This window comes from Petromyzon marinus, chromosome 17 (assembly GCF_048934315.1).
Source record: "Petromyzon marinus isolate PM22_M1 ecotype Great Lakes invasive population chromosome 17, UKy_Petmar_22M1.pri1.0, whole genome shotgun sequence".
In the NCBI taxonomy this organism is placed as follows: Eukaryota; Metazoa; Chordata; class Hyperoartia; order Petromyzontiformes; family Petromyzontidae; genus Petromyzon; species Petromyzon marinus.
The window spans coordinates 17,021,894-17,039,893 of record NC_133683.1 but is presented as its reverse complement, the minus strand read 5'-3'; the positions used below and the strand labels follow the sequence as shown (position 1 = coordinate 17,039,893).

The 18,000-nt window shown below is 51.4% G+C and overlaps 1 protein-coding gene and 1 long non-coding RNA gene across 4 annotated transcripts; one reads left to right on the top strand and one right to left on the bottom strand.

Annotated features, from left to right (window-relative positions):
- Positions 1–836: 836 nt before the first annotated feature.
- LOC116943240 (homeobox protein Nkx-2.4-like) lies at positions 837–16,738 on the top strand. Of its 3 annotated transcripts, XM_076067689.1 has the most exons (5): positions 837–954; positions 12,623–12,683; positions 12,929–12,998; positions 13,480–13,953; positions 15,083–16,738. In XM_076067689.1, exons 3-5 carry the CDS (start codon positions 12,962–12,964, stop codon positions 15,814–15,816), a joined length of 1,245 nt encoding a protein of 414 aa, XP_075923804.1. In that variant the 5' UTR covers positions 837–954; positions 12,623–12,683; positions 12,929–12,961; the 3' UTR covers positions 15,817–16,738. The 3 variants fall into 3 exon arrangements, with proteins under 3 accessions (XP_075923804.1, XP_032811828.2, XP_032811827.2); XM_032955937.2 differs by lacking the exons at positions 837–954; positions 12,623–12,683; positions 12,929–12,998 and having other exon boundaries at positions 13,269–13,941; XM_032955936.2 differs by lacking the exons at positions 837–954; positions 12,623–12,683; positions 12,929–12,998 and having other exon boundaries at positions 13,269–13,953.
- LOC142924836 (uncharacterized) lies at positions 15,892–17,749 on the bottom strand. Its single transcript, XR_012941931.1, has 3 exons — positions 17,474–17,749; positions 16,083–17,208; positions 15,892–15,964 (listed from the first exon to the last, which is right to left on the bottom strand). It is a non-coding gene; the product is annotated as an uncharacterized LOC142924836 (long non-coding RNA).
- Between the last annotated feature and the right edge of the window lie 251 nt (positions 17,750–18,000).

Genomic DNA, 18,000 nt, shown 5'->3' with positions numbered 1-18,000 from the left:
TAGGAGTGGGGCTGCGATATGTGGCCAGTAGATGACCGTGTTGAGTGTCACTATCTCCTTGTACAATTGGGCCAAGACACTCTTGGGTGACATTGGCCAAACCTAAAACTATAAACGATGTTTTTTTTAACCAGGTAAAACCCACTGAGCCGTGTAGCTCTTCTTCAGAAGCGACCTCGCCACAAATGATAGCTCAACGAAGCGGGCTTTTCATCATCAGGACATTTATAGTTGCCAAATACTCCAAACCAGGGGGGTTGGCAACCAAAATAACATACTTTTTTTTAATGCGGTGAAAAAAGTCTATATCAACAGCCACAATGCATGTGAATACGAGACACGGCCGTTCATATATTTGGTCACAAAGCAGTCCGCTGCTCTGGACGCGTGGATGTTGTTCATAAATGCGAGGGGGGGGGGACCGGAGGGCCCAGATAAAAAAAGATTCCACGCGACCACGAGGAAGAGAGACACACAGACTCCAAATTTCGAGCAGGCGTCAGGGTTGGGCTTGGGGTCGAACCCACGACCTCCTGTACACCAGGCGAAGTAGTTAACATCTTGCCACCGTGGCGCACCAAACCATCCAAGTGTAGATTGACCCTTCATCGAGAGGCTGTCCTGGGTAAATAATTGGCGTCGTCATTATTATTTAGAGTAGACCTGATGACAGCTTCAATAACAGTGCATTTTGTTGCTAGCCACTTAATGCTTTGGGCCCCAGTGCTCAGCAACTGTGTGTACAAAATGTTTATATTTTTTTGCTGTTGTCATAAAAGCAAAATAAATAAATAAAAGCCTTCCCGACACTCTGAAGTTTCGCTTACAGCCCCCCCCCCACCCCTGCAAATCAATCGCGGAGGAGGAGGGAAATCCGGCCAAAGTGCCTCTTGTGCCAACAGAGCCACGGCACGGAGGCCATCTCGTGATGTCAGAGGACTCTCGTGCATCCAGGTGGGTGGCAGATGAGATGTTGCGTGGCGCCACGTACACTGCAGAGGTATGTGTACTTGTGTGTGTGTGTGTGCGCGCTCGCGCGAGTCGGGCTTGGTGCTGGCCACCCAGCCCCTCGTGTGCCGCGCCGGCCTTCATAGGTGCTGCTCGCTGATAGCACTTGCCCCAGCAGTCTGTTAAAGCTATATGGGGGATATTTGCCTTTATACTTGTGTGTGTGTGTGTGTGGGCGTTGCGGGAGAGTGGTAGTGTATTGGTTAGCGCGCTGCGCTATAAACCCGACGACTCGGGTTCGATTCCCGCTCACGGCCAACACTAGTGACGATTATCTGAACCGGTCCCGGGCCTTCCCTAGGTCGACTCAGCCTCAAATGAGTCGACCTTGTTCTGGTGTGTAAACATCGCCACTGGGGAGATGAAGGCGGTCGGGCATGGTGCTGGCCACCCACCCCCTCGTGTACCGTTCCAGCCTTCATACAGTGAGGGAAAAAAGTATTTGATCCCCTGCTGATTTTGTACGTTTGCCCACTGACAAAGAAATTATCAACTTATGGTAGGTTTATTTGAACAGTGTGAGACAGAATAACAACAAAAAATCCAGAAAAACGCATGTCAAAAATGTTATAAATTGATTTGCATTTTAATGAATGAAATAAGTATTTGACCCCCTCTCAATCAGAAAGAATTCTGGCTCCCAGGTGTCTTTATTACAGGTAACGAGCTGAGATTAGGAGCACACTCTTAAAGGGAGTGCTCCTAATCTCAGCTTGTTACCTGTATAAAAGACACCTGTCCACAGAAGCAATCAATCAGATTCCAAACTCTCCACCATGGCCAAGACAAAAGAGCTCTCCAAGGATGTCAAGGACAAGATTGTAGACCTACACAAGACTGGAATGGGCTACAAGACCATTGCCAAGCAGCTTGGTGAGAAGGTGACAACAGTTGGTGCGATTATTCGCAAATGGAAGAAACACAAAAGAACTGTCAATCTCCCTCGGCCTGGGGCTCCATACAAGATCTCACCTCGTGGAGTTGCAATGATGATGAGAATGGTGAGGAATCAGCCCAGAACTACACGGGAGGATCTTGTCATTGATCTCAAGGCAGCTGGGACCATAGTCACCAAGAAAAGAATTGGTAACACACTACGTCGTGAAGGCCTGAAATCCTGTAGTGCCCGCAACGTCCCCCTGCTCAAGAAAGCACATATACATGCCCGTCTAAAGTTTGCCAATGGACATCTGAATGATTCAGAGGACAACTGGGTGAAAGTGTTGTGGTCAGATGAGACCAAAATGGAGCTCTTTGGCATCAACTCAACTCGCCGTGTTTGGAGGAGGAGGAATGCTGCCTATGATCTCAAGAACACCATCCCCACCGTCAAACATGGAGGTGGAAACATTATGCTTTGGGGGTGTTTTCTGCTAAGGGGACAGGACAACTTCACTTCATCAAAGGGACGATGGACGGGGCCATGTACCGTCAAATCTTGGGTGAGAACCTCCTTCCCTCAGCCACGGCATTGAAAATGGGTCGTGGATGGGTATTCCAGCATGACAATGACCCAAAACACGGCCAAGGCAAGAAAGGAGTGGCTCAAGAAGAAGCACATTAAGGTCCTGGAGTGGCCTAGCCAGTCTCCAGACCTTAATCCCATAGAAAATCTGTGGAGGGAGCTGAAGGTTCGAGTTATCAAACATCAGCCTCGAAACCTTAATGACTTGGAGAAGATATGCAAAGAGGAGTGGGACAAAATCCCTCCTGAGATGTGTGCAAACCTGGTGGCCAACTACAAGAAACGTCTGACATCTGTGATTGCCAACAAGGGTTTTGCCACCAAGTACTAAGTCATGTTTTGCAGAGGGGTCAAATACTTATTTCCCTCATTAAAATGCAAATCAATTCATAAAATTTTTTACATTCCTTTTTCTGGATTTGGTTGTTGTTATTCTGTCTCTCACTGTTCAAATAAACCTTCCATTAAAATTATAGATTGATCATTTCTTTGTTAGTGGGCAAACGTACAAAATCAGCAAGGGATCAAATACTTTTTTCCCTCACTGTAAGTACTGCTTGCGAACAGCACTTGCCACCAACAGTCTGTTAAGGCTATACGGGGCATCTTTGTCTTTTTGCAGCGTGAACGCGCCGAGACAACAATCGCCAGCACCTGCTTGCCGCCGACTTGGCAAAAATGTTAACGGAGCGGCGGCATCGCGGGCGTGAATTAAATTAGGGGGCTTTGGTTACCGCATGTCGCGGCAGAGGAGGTGGTGGGGGAAGGAGGTGGAGGCCCTCGGCTCAGTGAGTCACAAGAGTGCGCACTCCAACCGTACTGCTGTTTTTTTCTCCCTCTGTGTTTCAACCCCCCCCGCACCCACCCGGTTAAAGCTGATGTGGGAATTGAATGTTTAGAGAGAAAGCCCTCGGCCCTCCAATGCTGGCACGCTTGTTGACGGCACAATTTTGCCCTCGCCGCACTCCCGGTCACCGCGGTTTTTTAAACTTTACCCCCTTTGTAATCGGTGCCCCCCCCCCCCATGCACCGAGCGTGTGGTTTTCCATGCTGCCTCGCACTGCGATCTGCGCAGAACCGTGAACGAAATGAGGAAACGCCACCTTTTTTTTCGCTCAGTTTTCCCAATCTCATCGCGAATGTGCTATCGCCACCGCTAGGACAAGAATCCGTTTGGAACACGCGCAGAGCACTGCGGGACCCCCCCCCCTTGTTAAGGGGGCGGCCCGCGGAAGTGGATATCACGGAGCCACCTCTGAGATCGCTTCAATTAACCTCTGATACACAGAGGACAACCGATTCATATGTCACTCACCGCTGATGTTACCCATGGCCAGGTTCAAAGTAAAAGAGCAGAGCGATATCTACCGTACCACGTATTTACATTCGATGTACATACACGCAGAATATAAATTATGTAAATGCACGGTATTGTAATTAGGCACGTTGAGAAATAACGATTGCTGACTACTGGGAGGTCCTTCAGATATTATTGTACACTCGTGCGAGTGGTGAGTAGTAGTGTAGTGGTTGGTGAACTTTGTAACAAACACGGTGACCCGAGTTTGACTCGAGCAATAGCTGTGGCCCAATTTGAACCGGTCCTGAGTTTCCTCTAGGTAGACTCAGCCTTAAGTAATTACCTGGTGTGTAAACATCAGCACGAGGGAAACAAAGGTGGTCGGGCGTGGTGCTTGCCACCCACCCCATCGTGTGCCGTGCCGGACTTAATAGGTGGTCGCCAAAAGCACTTACCCCAAACAGTCGAAATGTACGCGAGACAGATAATGTATGTGTACATTCATATTACACTGGGAGGAGATGGAGTGATGAAATCATCTAGTGGGTAGGATCCGTGTGAGATGGCGATGGCTTTTGGGGAGTCGTTCATCCAGCAGTGGATTGGTCACGGCTGATGGCGACGATAATAATAATAATGGGCGCGAAACAAGGGGACAGCCAGAATTTCTGATGGGCTTTTTCTCTTCTTTTAAATCTAATTTTAGGTTTATTTTTTAAATATAATTGCCAAAATATTTATTAAATAAAATTCATAACCTAACAAAGACTAAGCGCTGTGTGCCAATTATTGGGCTCGTAACGATCTGTCAATTAAAGTTGAGCCTCACCGTTCACGATACGCGCATCAAGCCTCGCTTGTGAGAAGCAATTATTTGTGATTTATGCAAATCGCATGCAAATTCATGATTTAGGCTAACGAACGAAGGAGGTGGACAATTACCGTCAAAAAAAATATATACTGCGACGTTTAGGCAAAATTTACGGAATTCTTATTTGGGATGAGCGCTTGAGCAAGGTTCGTCCAAGACTTGCTTTTGCATTTAAATCATAAAACAACGAATCATGATTACCTGCAGCCTTTTGTTAATCCACTGCTGGATGAAGGCCCACGCTGGTGGGTGCGGCGTCTTGGCGAAGATTGCGAGCGAGCATAGAAGCGGGAGCGCATCGGTAGAGTACAACAATAGATTTTGTTTTCTTGGTTCTGTCGGAAAAGTCACGTAGAAGGGAAACAATAAAATAATAAAAAAATATAACACAATAAAATTCTCAGGACGTTTCGACTGCAACAAGCAATCATCATCAGGTGTGAAAACCACAGCAATAATTTTCTTGTTCTATATTTTTATTATTTTATTGTTTCCCTTCTACGTGACTTTACCGAACGAACCAAGCATATGAATCCCTGCAGTCACGAAAGCTTTAAATCAAAACTTAATAGCTTTTGTTTTCTCTGGCCCCTCTGCTACCCACCACGTAGTGACTCTACCCCCCCCCCCCCCCCACATTCCGGAGCAGCTTATAACACCTGTTATGCATGCTGATCGTTTGACCGAGGGCTATCCAGGCTAAAACCTGCTTACCTTCGTAAGACATGATGAGATCCGGTGAATTCTGGGAAATTCACGACGATACTACAACTATTTTTTTTCACCAGGTAATGCTGGCGACAAATGATAGCTGAGCGAAGTGGCTTATCACGTCGAACTTTATAGCAGGAGCCAAATACTCTAAATGTATGTTTCTAAATGTGTCCAGAGAAAAATCCACGTGCCCACCATGGGGAAACATGCAAACTATAAACATATAGGCGCCAGGGTCGGGATCAAACCCACGACCTCCTGTATACCAGGCGAGGGAGTTAACATCTCTCCACTGTGGCTCCTATAACTTGTTCATGAAGATAATGGAATGGAATCGTGGACAATTTAGAGGCCAGGTAACAATCAGAGCAAAAGGGATTTGAGATAGATAAAGGATATATAAAAATATATACATATATACCCTCAATCGGATGATCTAAAATCCCTAAGTAATATCAAATATCATGACACCCGGCTGTTGTAGACCACAAAAAGGGCATTCGATTTGGTGGAAACGGATGCAGTCATCTCCATCTCTCACAAGCCAAGGTCTTAATAAAAAAAATTATATATACGCACATTACATCCATTGAAATCATCCAGACCATTTATAAAGTTAGAAGAGCTACACTTAGATTATGTAAAAAGAGAGTAACAAGATTATAAATCAGAGGAGGAGGCGACGGTCAAGGAATAACATTCAACCCAAGGCTATGCGCGGTAACTTTCGGAAATGTTTTCTTAGGAAAAAATGAATTATACGGAGAAGACAAAAATTAAGGCGTAAAAATCGACGGGGACGGCATTCACCGAGCCGAGGACAGTCGCGAGTAACAACCATCTACACAAAAGATTTTGCATCCTATCAGAGACAAAGGTCCCCCGTATAGCCTGAACTGTTAGCGAGCACCTATGAAGGCCGGCACGGCACACGAGGGGGTGGGTAGCCAACACCACGCCCGGCCGCCTTTGTCTCCCTAGAGACGATGTTTTACACACAGCACCAGCTACTCATTTGAGGCTGAGTCGACCTTGGGAAGGCCCAGGACCGGTTCAGATAATATAATCGTTACTGGTGTTGGCCATGAGCATGAGTCGAACTCGGGTCGCCGGGTTCACGGTGCAGTGCGCTAACTGCTACACTACCTAACACACACAGGAAAGGCCGTATAGTGGGAACTCAAGTTACATCCGAGCGTTACAAAAGCTGTCGACACTCTCAATTTCATTTTATTTCCCAGGTAAGGCCCACTGGCTCTTTCTTTGGAAGTGACCTGGCCACAGATGATAGCCCAAAGAGGTGGCTTATCGCGTGGACAATTATAACAGCCAAATACTCTTAAACGCACGTTTAAGAGTAGAAAAATCCACGGGAGAGAGGCGTCAGGGTCGGGATCGAACCCACGACCTCCTGCATGCCAGGCGTACACGTTGAGCCCAAGTCCAATGGACAACAGGTGGGACAACTGGAAAACACAACACAGTCGTACTGCGTGTGTGTCACCTAATGGGGAGCGGTAGTGTCGCGGTTAGCACGCTGCGCTACGAACCCAACGACCCAGGTTCGATTTCTGCTTATGGCCAACACCATTAACGATTATCTGAACAGGTCCTGGGCATCCGCTAGGTCGACTTGTGCGGTGTGTAGTAAATATTGCCACTAGGGAGATAAAGGCGGCCGGCAGTGGTGCTGGACACCCACCTCCACGTGTGGTGTGTCGGACTGCATAGGTGCTCAGTAACAGTACTTGCCCCAACAGTTTGTTAAGGCTATATGGAAGATCTTTGTCACCTAATTAGATGGTGGTTCTGCATGAGCCAGTTGTGCGGTCTTCAACTCTCAGGCACCATGAGGCACAGTCGGTGACGAGATGTTAACTACCTTGTCCGGTATATTTGGGAATTTGGGAGTGTGCACGTTGCTCGCGTGGATTTTTTTCCAGTTCCTCCACATTTAGAAAGATGCGTTTGGAGTGTTGCTGCTTATAAATTTCCAAACGATAAACCACTTCGTTGAGCTGTCATCTGTGACCAGGTCGCTTCTGCAAAAGAGCTACGTAGCTCAGTGGGCCTTGCCTAGTTTAAAAAAAAATGTAATAGTTTATTAACCTGGGTGCGTTCTCAAATCGTCTCTAATCCACGTGCGCCGATGTTATATTTATTTTTCCTTCAAACCGACCGTGTGGCTTGGTGGCAGAGCGAGTGGCTTCGCAATCAATCTGAAGAAGGTTGCGAGTTCAAATCCTCTTGCGGGGGGGGGTGGGGCGGGAAGGTCGAGGGGGTGAAATTAAATAAGTACCAATTTTGCGGGAAAGTCAACCGGTAGTATTGTATGGATATACTCGCCACCCGCCGTAGGAATGTGGAGTTGCCACCCGCTGGCTCAGGGCTGTGGGGGCAGGAGACGCGCGACGAATCATTCGCTCATTCGAGCTGGACATCGGGGGGGGGGGGGGGGGAGAAAAATTCGTCTTTATTTTTGCTCGTTAAAAATGTTCGCGTTTTGCGCATCAATATTTAGTTTCTTGCCTCCGAGGGCTCTCCGCCACGTCGCGTCGAGGACAATTAACGGGCACCGCTATTAATACCGCAAGTCGCATTATGCAAAACGGGGGGGGGGGGGGGGGCTCACTGTGTCCATTAACCAACTCTCATGCTCTCTCTCCACGTTCCTTTATTTTGCGTTCGCCCCCCCCCCCCCAAAAAAAATAATGAGAGGAGAGTGAATTAAAAACACAAGGCATTAATTAAAAAAAGCGGCCGGTTATTCAGAGCAATTGCGTTAATGCGCAGGAGGCAATCGACACGATGCTCGGTTACGACGTGGGGGGTAGAGGGTGGGGGGGAGCGGTGGGGGGGGTGGTGGGGAGGGGGTGAGGGGGGTGGTGGGGAGGGGGTGAGGGGGGTGGTGGGGAGGGGGTGAGGGGGGTGGTGGGGAGGGGGTGAGGGGGGTAGTTCTCGATCGCTGCCCCTCGTCGTCGAAACTCTCCACTGAGCTCTTGGCGGACCGTGAGCGTGACGTGCGCCACGCACGTCACGCGAGGCGTTCGACGACAGCAGCGTGCGCGTGCGTCACGGAACGTGCGTCCGTGCGTGCGCGTGGCCATGGCAAGGGGATGAATGTGAGATGGGCGACGTTTCGGGGAGCGGCCCTCCTTCACAGCACACGCCATGGAAGGGGCAAGACTAAACTTTTTGTGTGTGCTCAGTTTGTCGTCCTTCCACCCCGTGCCTTAGCGTGGTCGGATTGACACGGTAGGATACGAACGGCGGTGCTAATAAGTTCAATATACATACGTACGTGCATATAATGAAGAGGAAGGGCTATTTGCTGAAACGTCGCTCCGTTCAACATGTTCTATATTTTCACCCTTTTTATTTGCCACGCATGGTGTTGTTTGTGACGAACGTGGTGACTTGTTGTTGTTGTTCGTGACTGTTCTCGTGCGCCACTGCCAACACAGCAGCAGCAGTATCTATCACCGGGTAATGTGGCGCTACAGGATGGCAACAGCGAAATCAATATTTCTAATTGTATATTTACATACTAGCTTCTTTGCCCGTCCTAGGACGGAAACTAATATTTACGAGTATAATTGTATCTTGTGTGAATTTAATGGCATTGAATCTTGCAGTACAGTATGTCAACACTGCACTGCAGTTCACTGTAGCACTGTATATAACTGACCTTCAATTTGGTCAAATTCACTGCTCTGATACTTTATTCTCTTCTGCTTTCGGTCGCTGGGGTTGAAATAAATTGGAATTCGATACAATATCTGGAAAATCCCCGAGAAATGTCTATTTTACCATAATGTAGACGCATAAATTAGACTTAGATTTTGTCTCAAGTGCTGAAGAATTAAAGACACCAAATCCACTTTGTTGCTGCGTAGAATTATTTATTAGATTAACTTTCAATTAAGAAACGTCAAAACTTAAAGCGAATTTGCGAGAATTTTTGTTTTATTTCCGCTCGAGTGTAAAAATCCACCCGCTCATGAATATTAATGACGGGGGGGGAGGAGGTGCGGCATGCAGAGTGACGTCACGCGCGTTACACACAAACATTATTGGCTCCGTATTAATAATCGCCTTCACCCAGTGCGCTCTATGACGTAGCTTACACACACCTGTCAACCCCTTATCAGTGCCCTACCTTATTACAGACCAACTCAGACCTTATTGTTCACCCCGTGCCCTTAGAAATCTCAACGTTCCTCCGACAAAGTCCCGTATTGAAACGGCCGTATGCCATGTGGCTTGACAGCCACAACACGATGACTAAGACTGGGATGATGTCGTTGACGGCGGCGTGCTACAAGATATCGAGGAATGAGTGACAGGAGAGCCTTTTAACTGAACGCAAATGCCTCGCGCCACCCTTACGGCCATTATATGATGCGATCGGTAATCCTCTGAACCCCAGCGGGTCACCCATGCCTGTAGCCGAACCCCCAACGACCCTGTTCACCTTGGTGATATCAGAGGGGAGGTTTTTGTAGGCGTGATGTACACATTGGACAAGTTGTGAAGCTAAATTAAAGTTAAAACGGAAAAAAAGCTGTTGCCATTTCGGCTGTTCCTGCCTGCCACCCCCCTCCCTCAATTCCCCCCACCCACTCTCCACCGTCAGAAACACACATTGACAAGCTTGGTGAAATATGAGCCATCATCCCCCGTGACTGACGAAGCATGGGAAATTCTTTGTCCGGCAGTAACTTAACGTAAGAGCTTTTTAATATTTGATTGTTAAAAAAAAAAAATCAAAAATAATTGACAACAACCTTTAAACAACATAACCCACGCGTAGGAACGCATCGTGGGCAATTTACCACCACACTCACAGTTGCTCGATCGGCAAGGTCATGTGACGCAGAAGGGTCGAGCGTGGGCGCTCCCCATCTCTCGCAAGACGCAGCTGGCCGGCGTGGGAGAGGAGGCCAAATATCCACCACGGGGAGCGTTCGAGACCTCCCTCCCGGGCAGAGGGGGGGTGGGGGACCTTTTCCGCCGGTGGTGGCTTGAGGACGGCGATTGCAGTGCTGCGCCTTTATCTCCCCCCCCCCCCACTATGGATGTGAACTTTAATTGAATCCGGCGGCGTTTCCTGAGCGTCGAGCGTCCCCCTCGTTTAACTCGACGCGCGTTGCGTTGCGACGCTCCGTTCCCACGCACGCCCCTCCACTCGCGACGACCGGGTGCTCTTCACCCCCCCCCCCGGCACTCTGTGTGGCACCCCCCGCTCCCTCCACCCCCCCTCTGTGGCACCCCCTAGTTTTTCACCCCCGGTCCCCCCCCCGGTCCCCCCGCCACCTCTACCCCACGTCGTTGTCGGGGGCGGGCCGAGATGCTGCAGCCCGTTACGAATGCAAAAGTTTTTGCTCCGTGTTAAGTTCAGAATCGGAGTATTTATTGACACTGGAGGAATCCGATGAGCTATGAGGCTCTTTTTTTCACAGATGTCCAGTAAGGGGCTGGTCAGAAAGTTGCCCATGTACGTTGAACTTCTTTCGCACCGTACGTAGCCACCCGCTCTGATCGGAAGTGCAACGAGACACAATACAGAAACGCGATAGCGGTGCAAAGCTTAGTAAAGGGAAGCAAATCACAAAAAAAATGTAAAAGTAAAATTATATTTATTCATACTCTTTGGTTCTTTCGGTAAAGTCACGTAGTTAGAAATCAAATGAAAACAAACCACGACGTTTCTTGCTGTGGTTTTCCCACCTGATGATGATTGCTTGTGAAACGTCGTGATTTATTTTATTTCCTACCCACGTGATGACTTTACCGAAAGAACCAATGCGTTTGGATTCCTGCAGTCACGAAAGCTTTAAATCAATATCTTATTTATTTATTTAATCATCATTGTCGGCCGTCCTCAGTCCACTGCTGGATGAAGGCCTCCCCGCCGCCCCCCCCCCCCCACTCCGTGAAGCTGTTCCCGTCGCTCGCGATGCCGCGGCGATGTGACAGCACCTCCAGGCTCTTGCGCGCGAGACGATGTTCCGCTCGCCGCTCCGTCTCCCGGGTTTGACGTGGCCCCCGCGATCTTTTAACCGCGAGTCCGTCAATGTGAGTCTCTCGAACACTGCTCGCGTCGTCGGCCCCCTTCCGTATTTTGAGTTTGAACGAAGACCTGTTCAAATGTGGCATCGTCTCGGTTCGATCGGAGTGCACCCCGCACTCGGTGTCGTGCCGATCGGTATCCACGTCAGCCTGTCGAGTTATTTCCGCAGTTTATAGATAGCGGTTCGTGATCTAACATTTGAACGTATTGGCGGCACACCGGTAGTGCGCGGTGCGAATAAATAAATATCCAAATCCCCACGATTCGCAACCCCGGTCAGCAAACCTTGCGCGGTGGTGGTGGTGGTGGTGCGGCAAAATCGGTTCTCGTGATGTCGAAGCGGTCGGAACACGGAAGTTTATGAGCGGCTGAACACGAAGCGTCACAGTCTGTTGCCGTAGAGCAGCACCCAGCCCTGGCGACGATTGGCTGGCTCTCCATGTTCTGAATGCGGCAAGATTTGACTCCTCGTGCCCTAGACTTGGCCGAACAGTTCCTCGATTCATTTCCGGAATAATTTCTTGGCGGACGGTGGCATCGAAATATTTCGACTCGTGGTGTCACCACCGCCACGTTCGAATGGGGTAAGTGGCTGCTGAATCTAAGTTAAGAGTCTGCAGCTCACTCAACGGCAAACAGCAACATCAACGAGACTGTTTTATGAGGACCGGTGTGTGTGTGTGTTGTTATGCTGCACCCGTGTGCCGCCCAAACGTCCATTTGGACTATTCTTACTGTTGATGACAGACTTGGAGGCCGAATCGGGGATGATTGATTAGTTTTCACGCTGGTTTCTGCCTATACAGGGTGGGTGTTCTTGGCTCGTGTCAAAATACCTCAAGGCTAAGAATATCGTGCAGAAGAAATTGATCTCATGGCTTCCTTTATTCGCTGTGATATGAGCATAGAGCAGCAGTTATGTTAAAAAGCCGAAATATATTTAGCGTATTCTTGGTTCTTTCGGTAAAGTCACATAGAAGGGAAACAATAAAATAATAGTGTTTCCCTTCTACGTGACTTTACCGAAAGAACCAAGAATACGAATCCCTGCAGTCACGAAAGCTTTAAATCTAAATTTATATTTAGCGTGTTTGTTTTAAAAAAAATTGGTAATCAGTCACGTGGCAAATTTCAGTTTTTTTAGTCTTGTAACTGGACTTAATAACGCATTTATTTCCCACATTTTCACAGAAATCCCCGACGCTGAGGAGACCTCCACAGGAAGGCCGTACATCACAAGAAACGTATCGCGGTATTATGACGCACCGTTGGACAACTTCTGAACGTACGTGTGCGTCAACGCAACGTTGCCATCGCCACCGCCGACGGGAATAAATTAGCCTTGGCGCGACCGTCTCAAAAGGGCTCGTGCGGCAAACGAAACTTTTGAACCCAGTTTTGTTCGAATTGTAAAACTATTCACCCGGCCGCGTACGCCGTCCCAAGTCTCACACGACCCAACTTCTGCTCCCCCCGCCGCCCGCGTTCCGCCTCCAGGTTTGGCCGTGCCGCGTCCACTCGGAGTCCAGCATGGAGCGGGGGCGCAGGGGTCGGTCGCCCGCCAAAAGTGAGTGGCCTGGCAGTTCGGAGCCGAGTTGACCCGGTGCTTCCCGCGCTGCCATTGTTGACTACGGCAGTGGCGGTGGCGGTGCCCCGCCTCCAATCTGTGGCTAAACACGACAACCGCCACCACCCACCACTACCACCACCACTACCCCCCTCCGCTACCCCTTCCCCTGTCCACTAACCCCCCCCACCCCCCTCCCAGCGCACCACCCGCAACTCACCTCCCCCCCCGCCACTTCTCCTCCATCCCCCGCCCCCATCCCCCCCCCCTCCAACAGAACCGCACTCAAACAAACGGGCAGATAAGCGCTGGCCGGGCCGGCCGCTCCAGCCAATCGCTGGAGAGGGCGCCTATAAGAAGAAAAGCCAACACGGAGGGGGGGAAGAGGGGGGCCGTGGCTGAGCCGCTGGGCAAATTTACCTGTTCCTCCACTGAACCATGTCCATGAGCCCGAAGCATTCTACTCCCTTCTCGGTGACAGACATCCTCAGCCCGATGGAGGAGAGCTACAGGAAGGTGGCCATGGAGGTGCCGCTCCACTCGGGCATGCACGGGGCGGGCGGCGTCGGCGGCGCGGGCTACCGCGCGGCGTCGACGGGGCCGGTGATCGGCAACATCAGCGGCGGCGGCGGCGTGCTGGTGGGCCAGTCGATGCACGTGGGACACGCGCAGGCCCAGCAGCAGCAGCAGCAGGGCGCTCCGACGTCCGCGGCGGCGGCGGCGGCGGCGGCCTACCACATGCCGCAGCTGCCGCACCACCACCACCACCACCACCACCACGCGGCCCACGCGGCCCACGTGAACAGCGCCGCGTACTGCAACGGCGCGCTGGGCGGAGTGCACGCCGCCATGGGGGAACTGCCACCGTACCAGGATGGCATGCGAGGCGCCGGCGCCGGAGGAGGCTGGTACGGCGCCAACGCCGATCCCAGATATTCCACCAGTGAGTACGAGTGTAAGTGAGAAATCGTGGCGGCGGCGGCGGCGGTGGTGGCTGTGCTAGTGGTGGTGGTAGTCGTGGCGGTGTTGGCTGTGGTGGTGTTGGCTGTGTTGGTGTTGGCTGTGGTGGTGGTGGTGGTGGGAGAGTTGGAGAGATGTCACTCACTGTCGAGTTTTGTTTTTCTGTAATGTTGATGTGTCTCGAGTTTTGTTTTGCCGAGCGTTTGCATGAGTTTTATGGGTTTTAAATTGAAGGGGGAGCGGTGGTGCAGCGGTTAGCGCGTTGCGCTACGAACCCGGCGACCCGAGTTCGATTCCCGCTCACGGCCAACACCAGTAACGGTTTTTCTGAACCGGTGCTGGGCCTCCCCTAGGTAGACTCATACGAGCACTTGGTGTGGTGTTTAGTAAACATCGCCACTCAGGAGACAAAGGCGGCCGGGCGTGGTGCTGCCCGCCCACCCCCTCGTGTGCCGTGCCGGCCTTCATAGGTTACTCGCTAACAGCACTTGCCCCAAAAGTCTGTTGAGGCTACACGGGGGATCTCCGCCTTATCTTGTCCTGTGTGCGTGTGTTTTGTGGGTTTATATTGAAAAGGTAGACGCACAATTCTGCACTCAGCGTCGTTTGTCGTGTGAAACTTTTGGAAACTTCCACGATTTCAGACGCACATATATAAACAAGCTCATCGGCAGACCTCATCCATTAGCTGCGCGTACGCAAGATATTACGATTCGCCCATTAAGAAATAACCAAACAGCCTCACATGTTCACGTCGCAAAACGGCGTTGTGGCGGCGACACGGACTTTCCACCCGGTGCGATATCGCAACCACCTGCGTCGAACGACCGTCCGTACGCGGGCGGGCGGGCGGGCGGGCGGGCACGCTGAAATCCTCTCGCGCCTCCGGTTAGCCACGGCTTCCGGGCGAAGACTGACGACGCCCGTGCGCAATTCCAAGCCCGTTTCCGAAAGGGCGCCGTCCTCTCCCCCGAACGCTCCGGTGAAAGACGTTTCTCGCTCCGATCCCTTCCCCACGCGTCGTGTCCTAACCAGTCGCCTCCCGGGCCCTTCTCCTCCCCCGCGCCACCCCTCCCCGCCCCCGACCCCCCCGACGGTATCTCCCCGCCGCCTGCCCTCCGCAGTCTCGCGTTTCATGAGCACGTCGTCCGGCATGAACATGGGAGGGATGAACGCGTACGGAGGCATGGGCGGCGACGCCGGCAAGGTCCTGGCCCCGCTCGTCTCGACGCCGCGGCGCAAGCGGCGGGTGCTCTTCTCGCAGGCGCAGGTCTACGAGCTGGAGCGCCGCTTCAAGCAGCAGAAGTACCTCTCGGCGCCCGAGCGCGAGCACCTCGCCAGCATGATCCACCTCACCCCGACGCAGGTCAAGATCTGGTTCCAGAACCACCGCTACAAGATGAAGCGCCAGGCCAAGGACAAGGTGTCGCAGCAGCTGCAGCAGGACGGCGCCGGCGGCGGCGGGCAGCAGCAGCAGTCGCCTCGCCGCGTCGCCGTGCCGGTGCTCGTCAAGGACGGCAAGCCGTGCCCCGGCGGAACCGGCGTCTCCGCGCAGGGCACGTCCAACCACCACCACCAGCAGCAGCAGCAGCAGGGCCATCACCACAACCACAGCAACCACCACCAGCAGCACCAGCAGCAGCAAGGGGCGGGAGGCGTCATATCGGGCGGCGGCACCGCCTCGTCGCTCATCCAGCAGACGGAGCAGGGCGTGGAGCTGGTGCAGGTGGAGGCGCCGCTCAGCCCCTCCGACCTCCACACGGCCGTGGCCTCGATGGCGTCCATGACGTCGCCGGTGGCCGAGTACAACATGGTGATGTCGGCGGGCTCCACTCTCCTATATGGCAGGACGTGGTGAGCCGGCGGGGTGGGCCCTCGGCCTCGCCGTCGCACCGGCGCCGGCACCGGCGGTGGCACCGGCGACGGACACCGGCGTGATCACCGTCGCGGGCGCCGGCGCTGGCGGCGGCGGCGGCGGCGGCGGCAGCAGCAGCAGGTTTGACCGACTGTAGTGGGGGAAAAGAAATAAAAAACGTGCAGCTTGTTCCAAGTTGGCTCCGTTTATTTTGTAGTAGTTTGTGCCGGACCGTGGTGGCGCCCGAGGAGGAGGAGGAGGAGGATTACCGTTGGGGAAGACGTCGATGACGACTCGGGAGCGTCGCGGGACTTTGGAGGCGGCGAATTAACGCTCCTCCTTATCATCGTCGTCGTCGTCGTCTCCGTCGTCGAGCAGATTCCCCGGGAAGAGAATCCGAAAGACAATCGCCCGGATTAAAGTTGTGAGCGCGGGCTGCCGCCTCTTGACTCCGCTGTGCCATACTGAACTTACTCACTTGTAGATTGACAACCGCTCCCAACCAACTCGTGTTGCCGTTCGTTATACATATATACACGTATACATATATATATTTTTTTTGTCACTCGATAAATTAAAATGCACTAGCTGAAGCGTGAAGGCACGTGCAAGTGACCAGCCGCCCGTGTTACGGTCTGCGACGCTTGGTTATGTATATTTGGTTTCTGTCGACGTCTGCAGACGATCGCTGCGTGTGATCCAAACGGCTGATATTCTCTGTTACGTGCGTGAGCTCCCGTTCTCGAGTGTAGATGTTTAAATAAGGAGGGGGGGGGGGGTGTCCCCTGTTGTGTTTTATCCACTTTATTATTATTATTTGAATCTCGATGTCTTTTTTTGTTTAAGTTAAATAGAAACCTGTGCATAGGATTTTCTGATGAGGGGGTGAAAAAAAAAAGTTTAAATAAATTATCAACGCAACGATTGACATCTTTCATACGTCTTGTTTAATTTGTCGTTATTCGTCGCCGCATGGCAGCTACCCGCCCCCACGAGTTTTAGCCGCCGCTTCGGCGACTTTAAGTTCTACACAGGAGCAAAAAAACACGTTAGGGACGTTTGTTGAACTTCTTTCGCACCTCACGTCGTAGCCAACCGTGCTCATTGGAGGTGCGCGGGAAGGGCAACAAACTTATCACGCAAAAAGCGGTTCTAAAGACATTTATTTTCAAACTGGATTTTAAAATTTTTTTATATTGAGTTGTAATATTTTGAGCCCTTTCCGTAAGACAGCGCGAGACGTGGATCTGATTTAAATCATCGCCCTGGTGATGACGGTACCTTGGCCACCGGTAATCCCCACCCTTGGATGAAGACCTCCCAAAATCTGCCACCGTCTCTCACGCCGAGATCCTGGAATTCTGATTTAAACTCCGCGTTGCCAAAATTCACGATCTGTGCAAACGAAAGTAAATTCGTCCCATCGTAGAGAATACAAATACCCTCAGCTCCAGCCAAGCCACGGTATTCATGCAACGCAAAACATTGACCATTTCGTAACCCCCGTAGAGATACACAGACCAATAGAGGCTCATAGACATTCAGAGATCCATAGAGACCCATAGAGACTCTTAGAGATACATAGAAACCTATAGAGACTTATAGAGATACATAGATGCCCGTAGAGGCTCATAGAGATACATAGGAATAGATTACATACCAGTCACAGTAGTTTGATTGTGGCCATCCAAAACAAGCCGTAGACTACTAATTAGTAAGCCACTGCGGTCTGAGCTCTTTCAACGGAGCAGGAACAGCAAAACGACATGAACTCTCTTTGCTGAAGTCCTCTCGACGTGGCCAGCAGCAGTAGCAGCAGCAGCAGCAGCAAGCACTCGACATTGGCATCTAGTCGCTCGGAATAGAACCATCGGCTTTGACAGGAAGAGAGAGAAGAATTCACACAAGCATTGGCATTCACAACAGAGCCCGGCTCCGGTCCCCTTCCTTTAAAAACACACGGCGCGAGCGAGCCAACGCGCACACACACACAGTCTGCTGGCCGCTGTCCCTCTCGTCGTGTTTGCACTAATCCATGGGAATTTCGAGGAGCAAACACTGCGCGAGTAGATATCTCGCATACAGTAAAAATCACACACGCGAGTCCCACGCTCTGCACACCGCACGGCCGCGCAGTTAGAAATGTCAAAAATGTCGCACAACAACAACAAGTTTTCGTTGCACGTC

What these genes read in the sequence shown, in the direction of transcription:
- LOC116943240 (XM_032955936.2), top strand. Translation starts at nt 13,437, where the DNA reads ATGTCCATGAGCCCGAAGCATTCTACTCCCTTCTCGGTGACAGACATC. An exon ending in TTCCACCAGTGAGTACGAGT is followed by an intron (nt 13,954 to 15,082) that starts GTAAGTGAGAAA and finishes TGCCCTCCGCAG; the next exon opens with TCTCGCGTTTCATGAGCACG.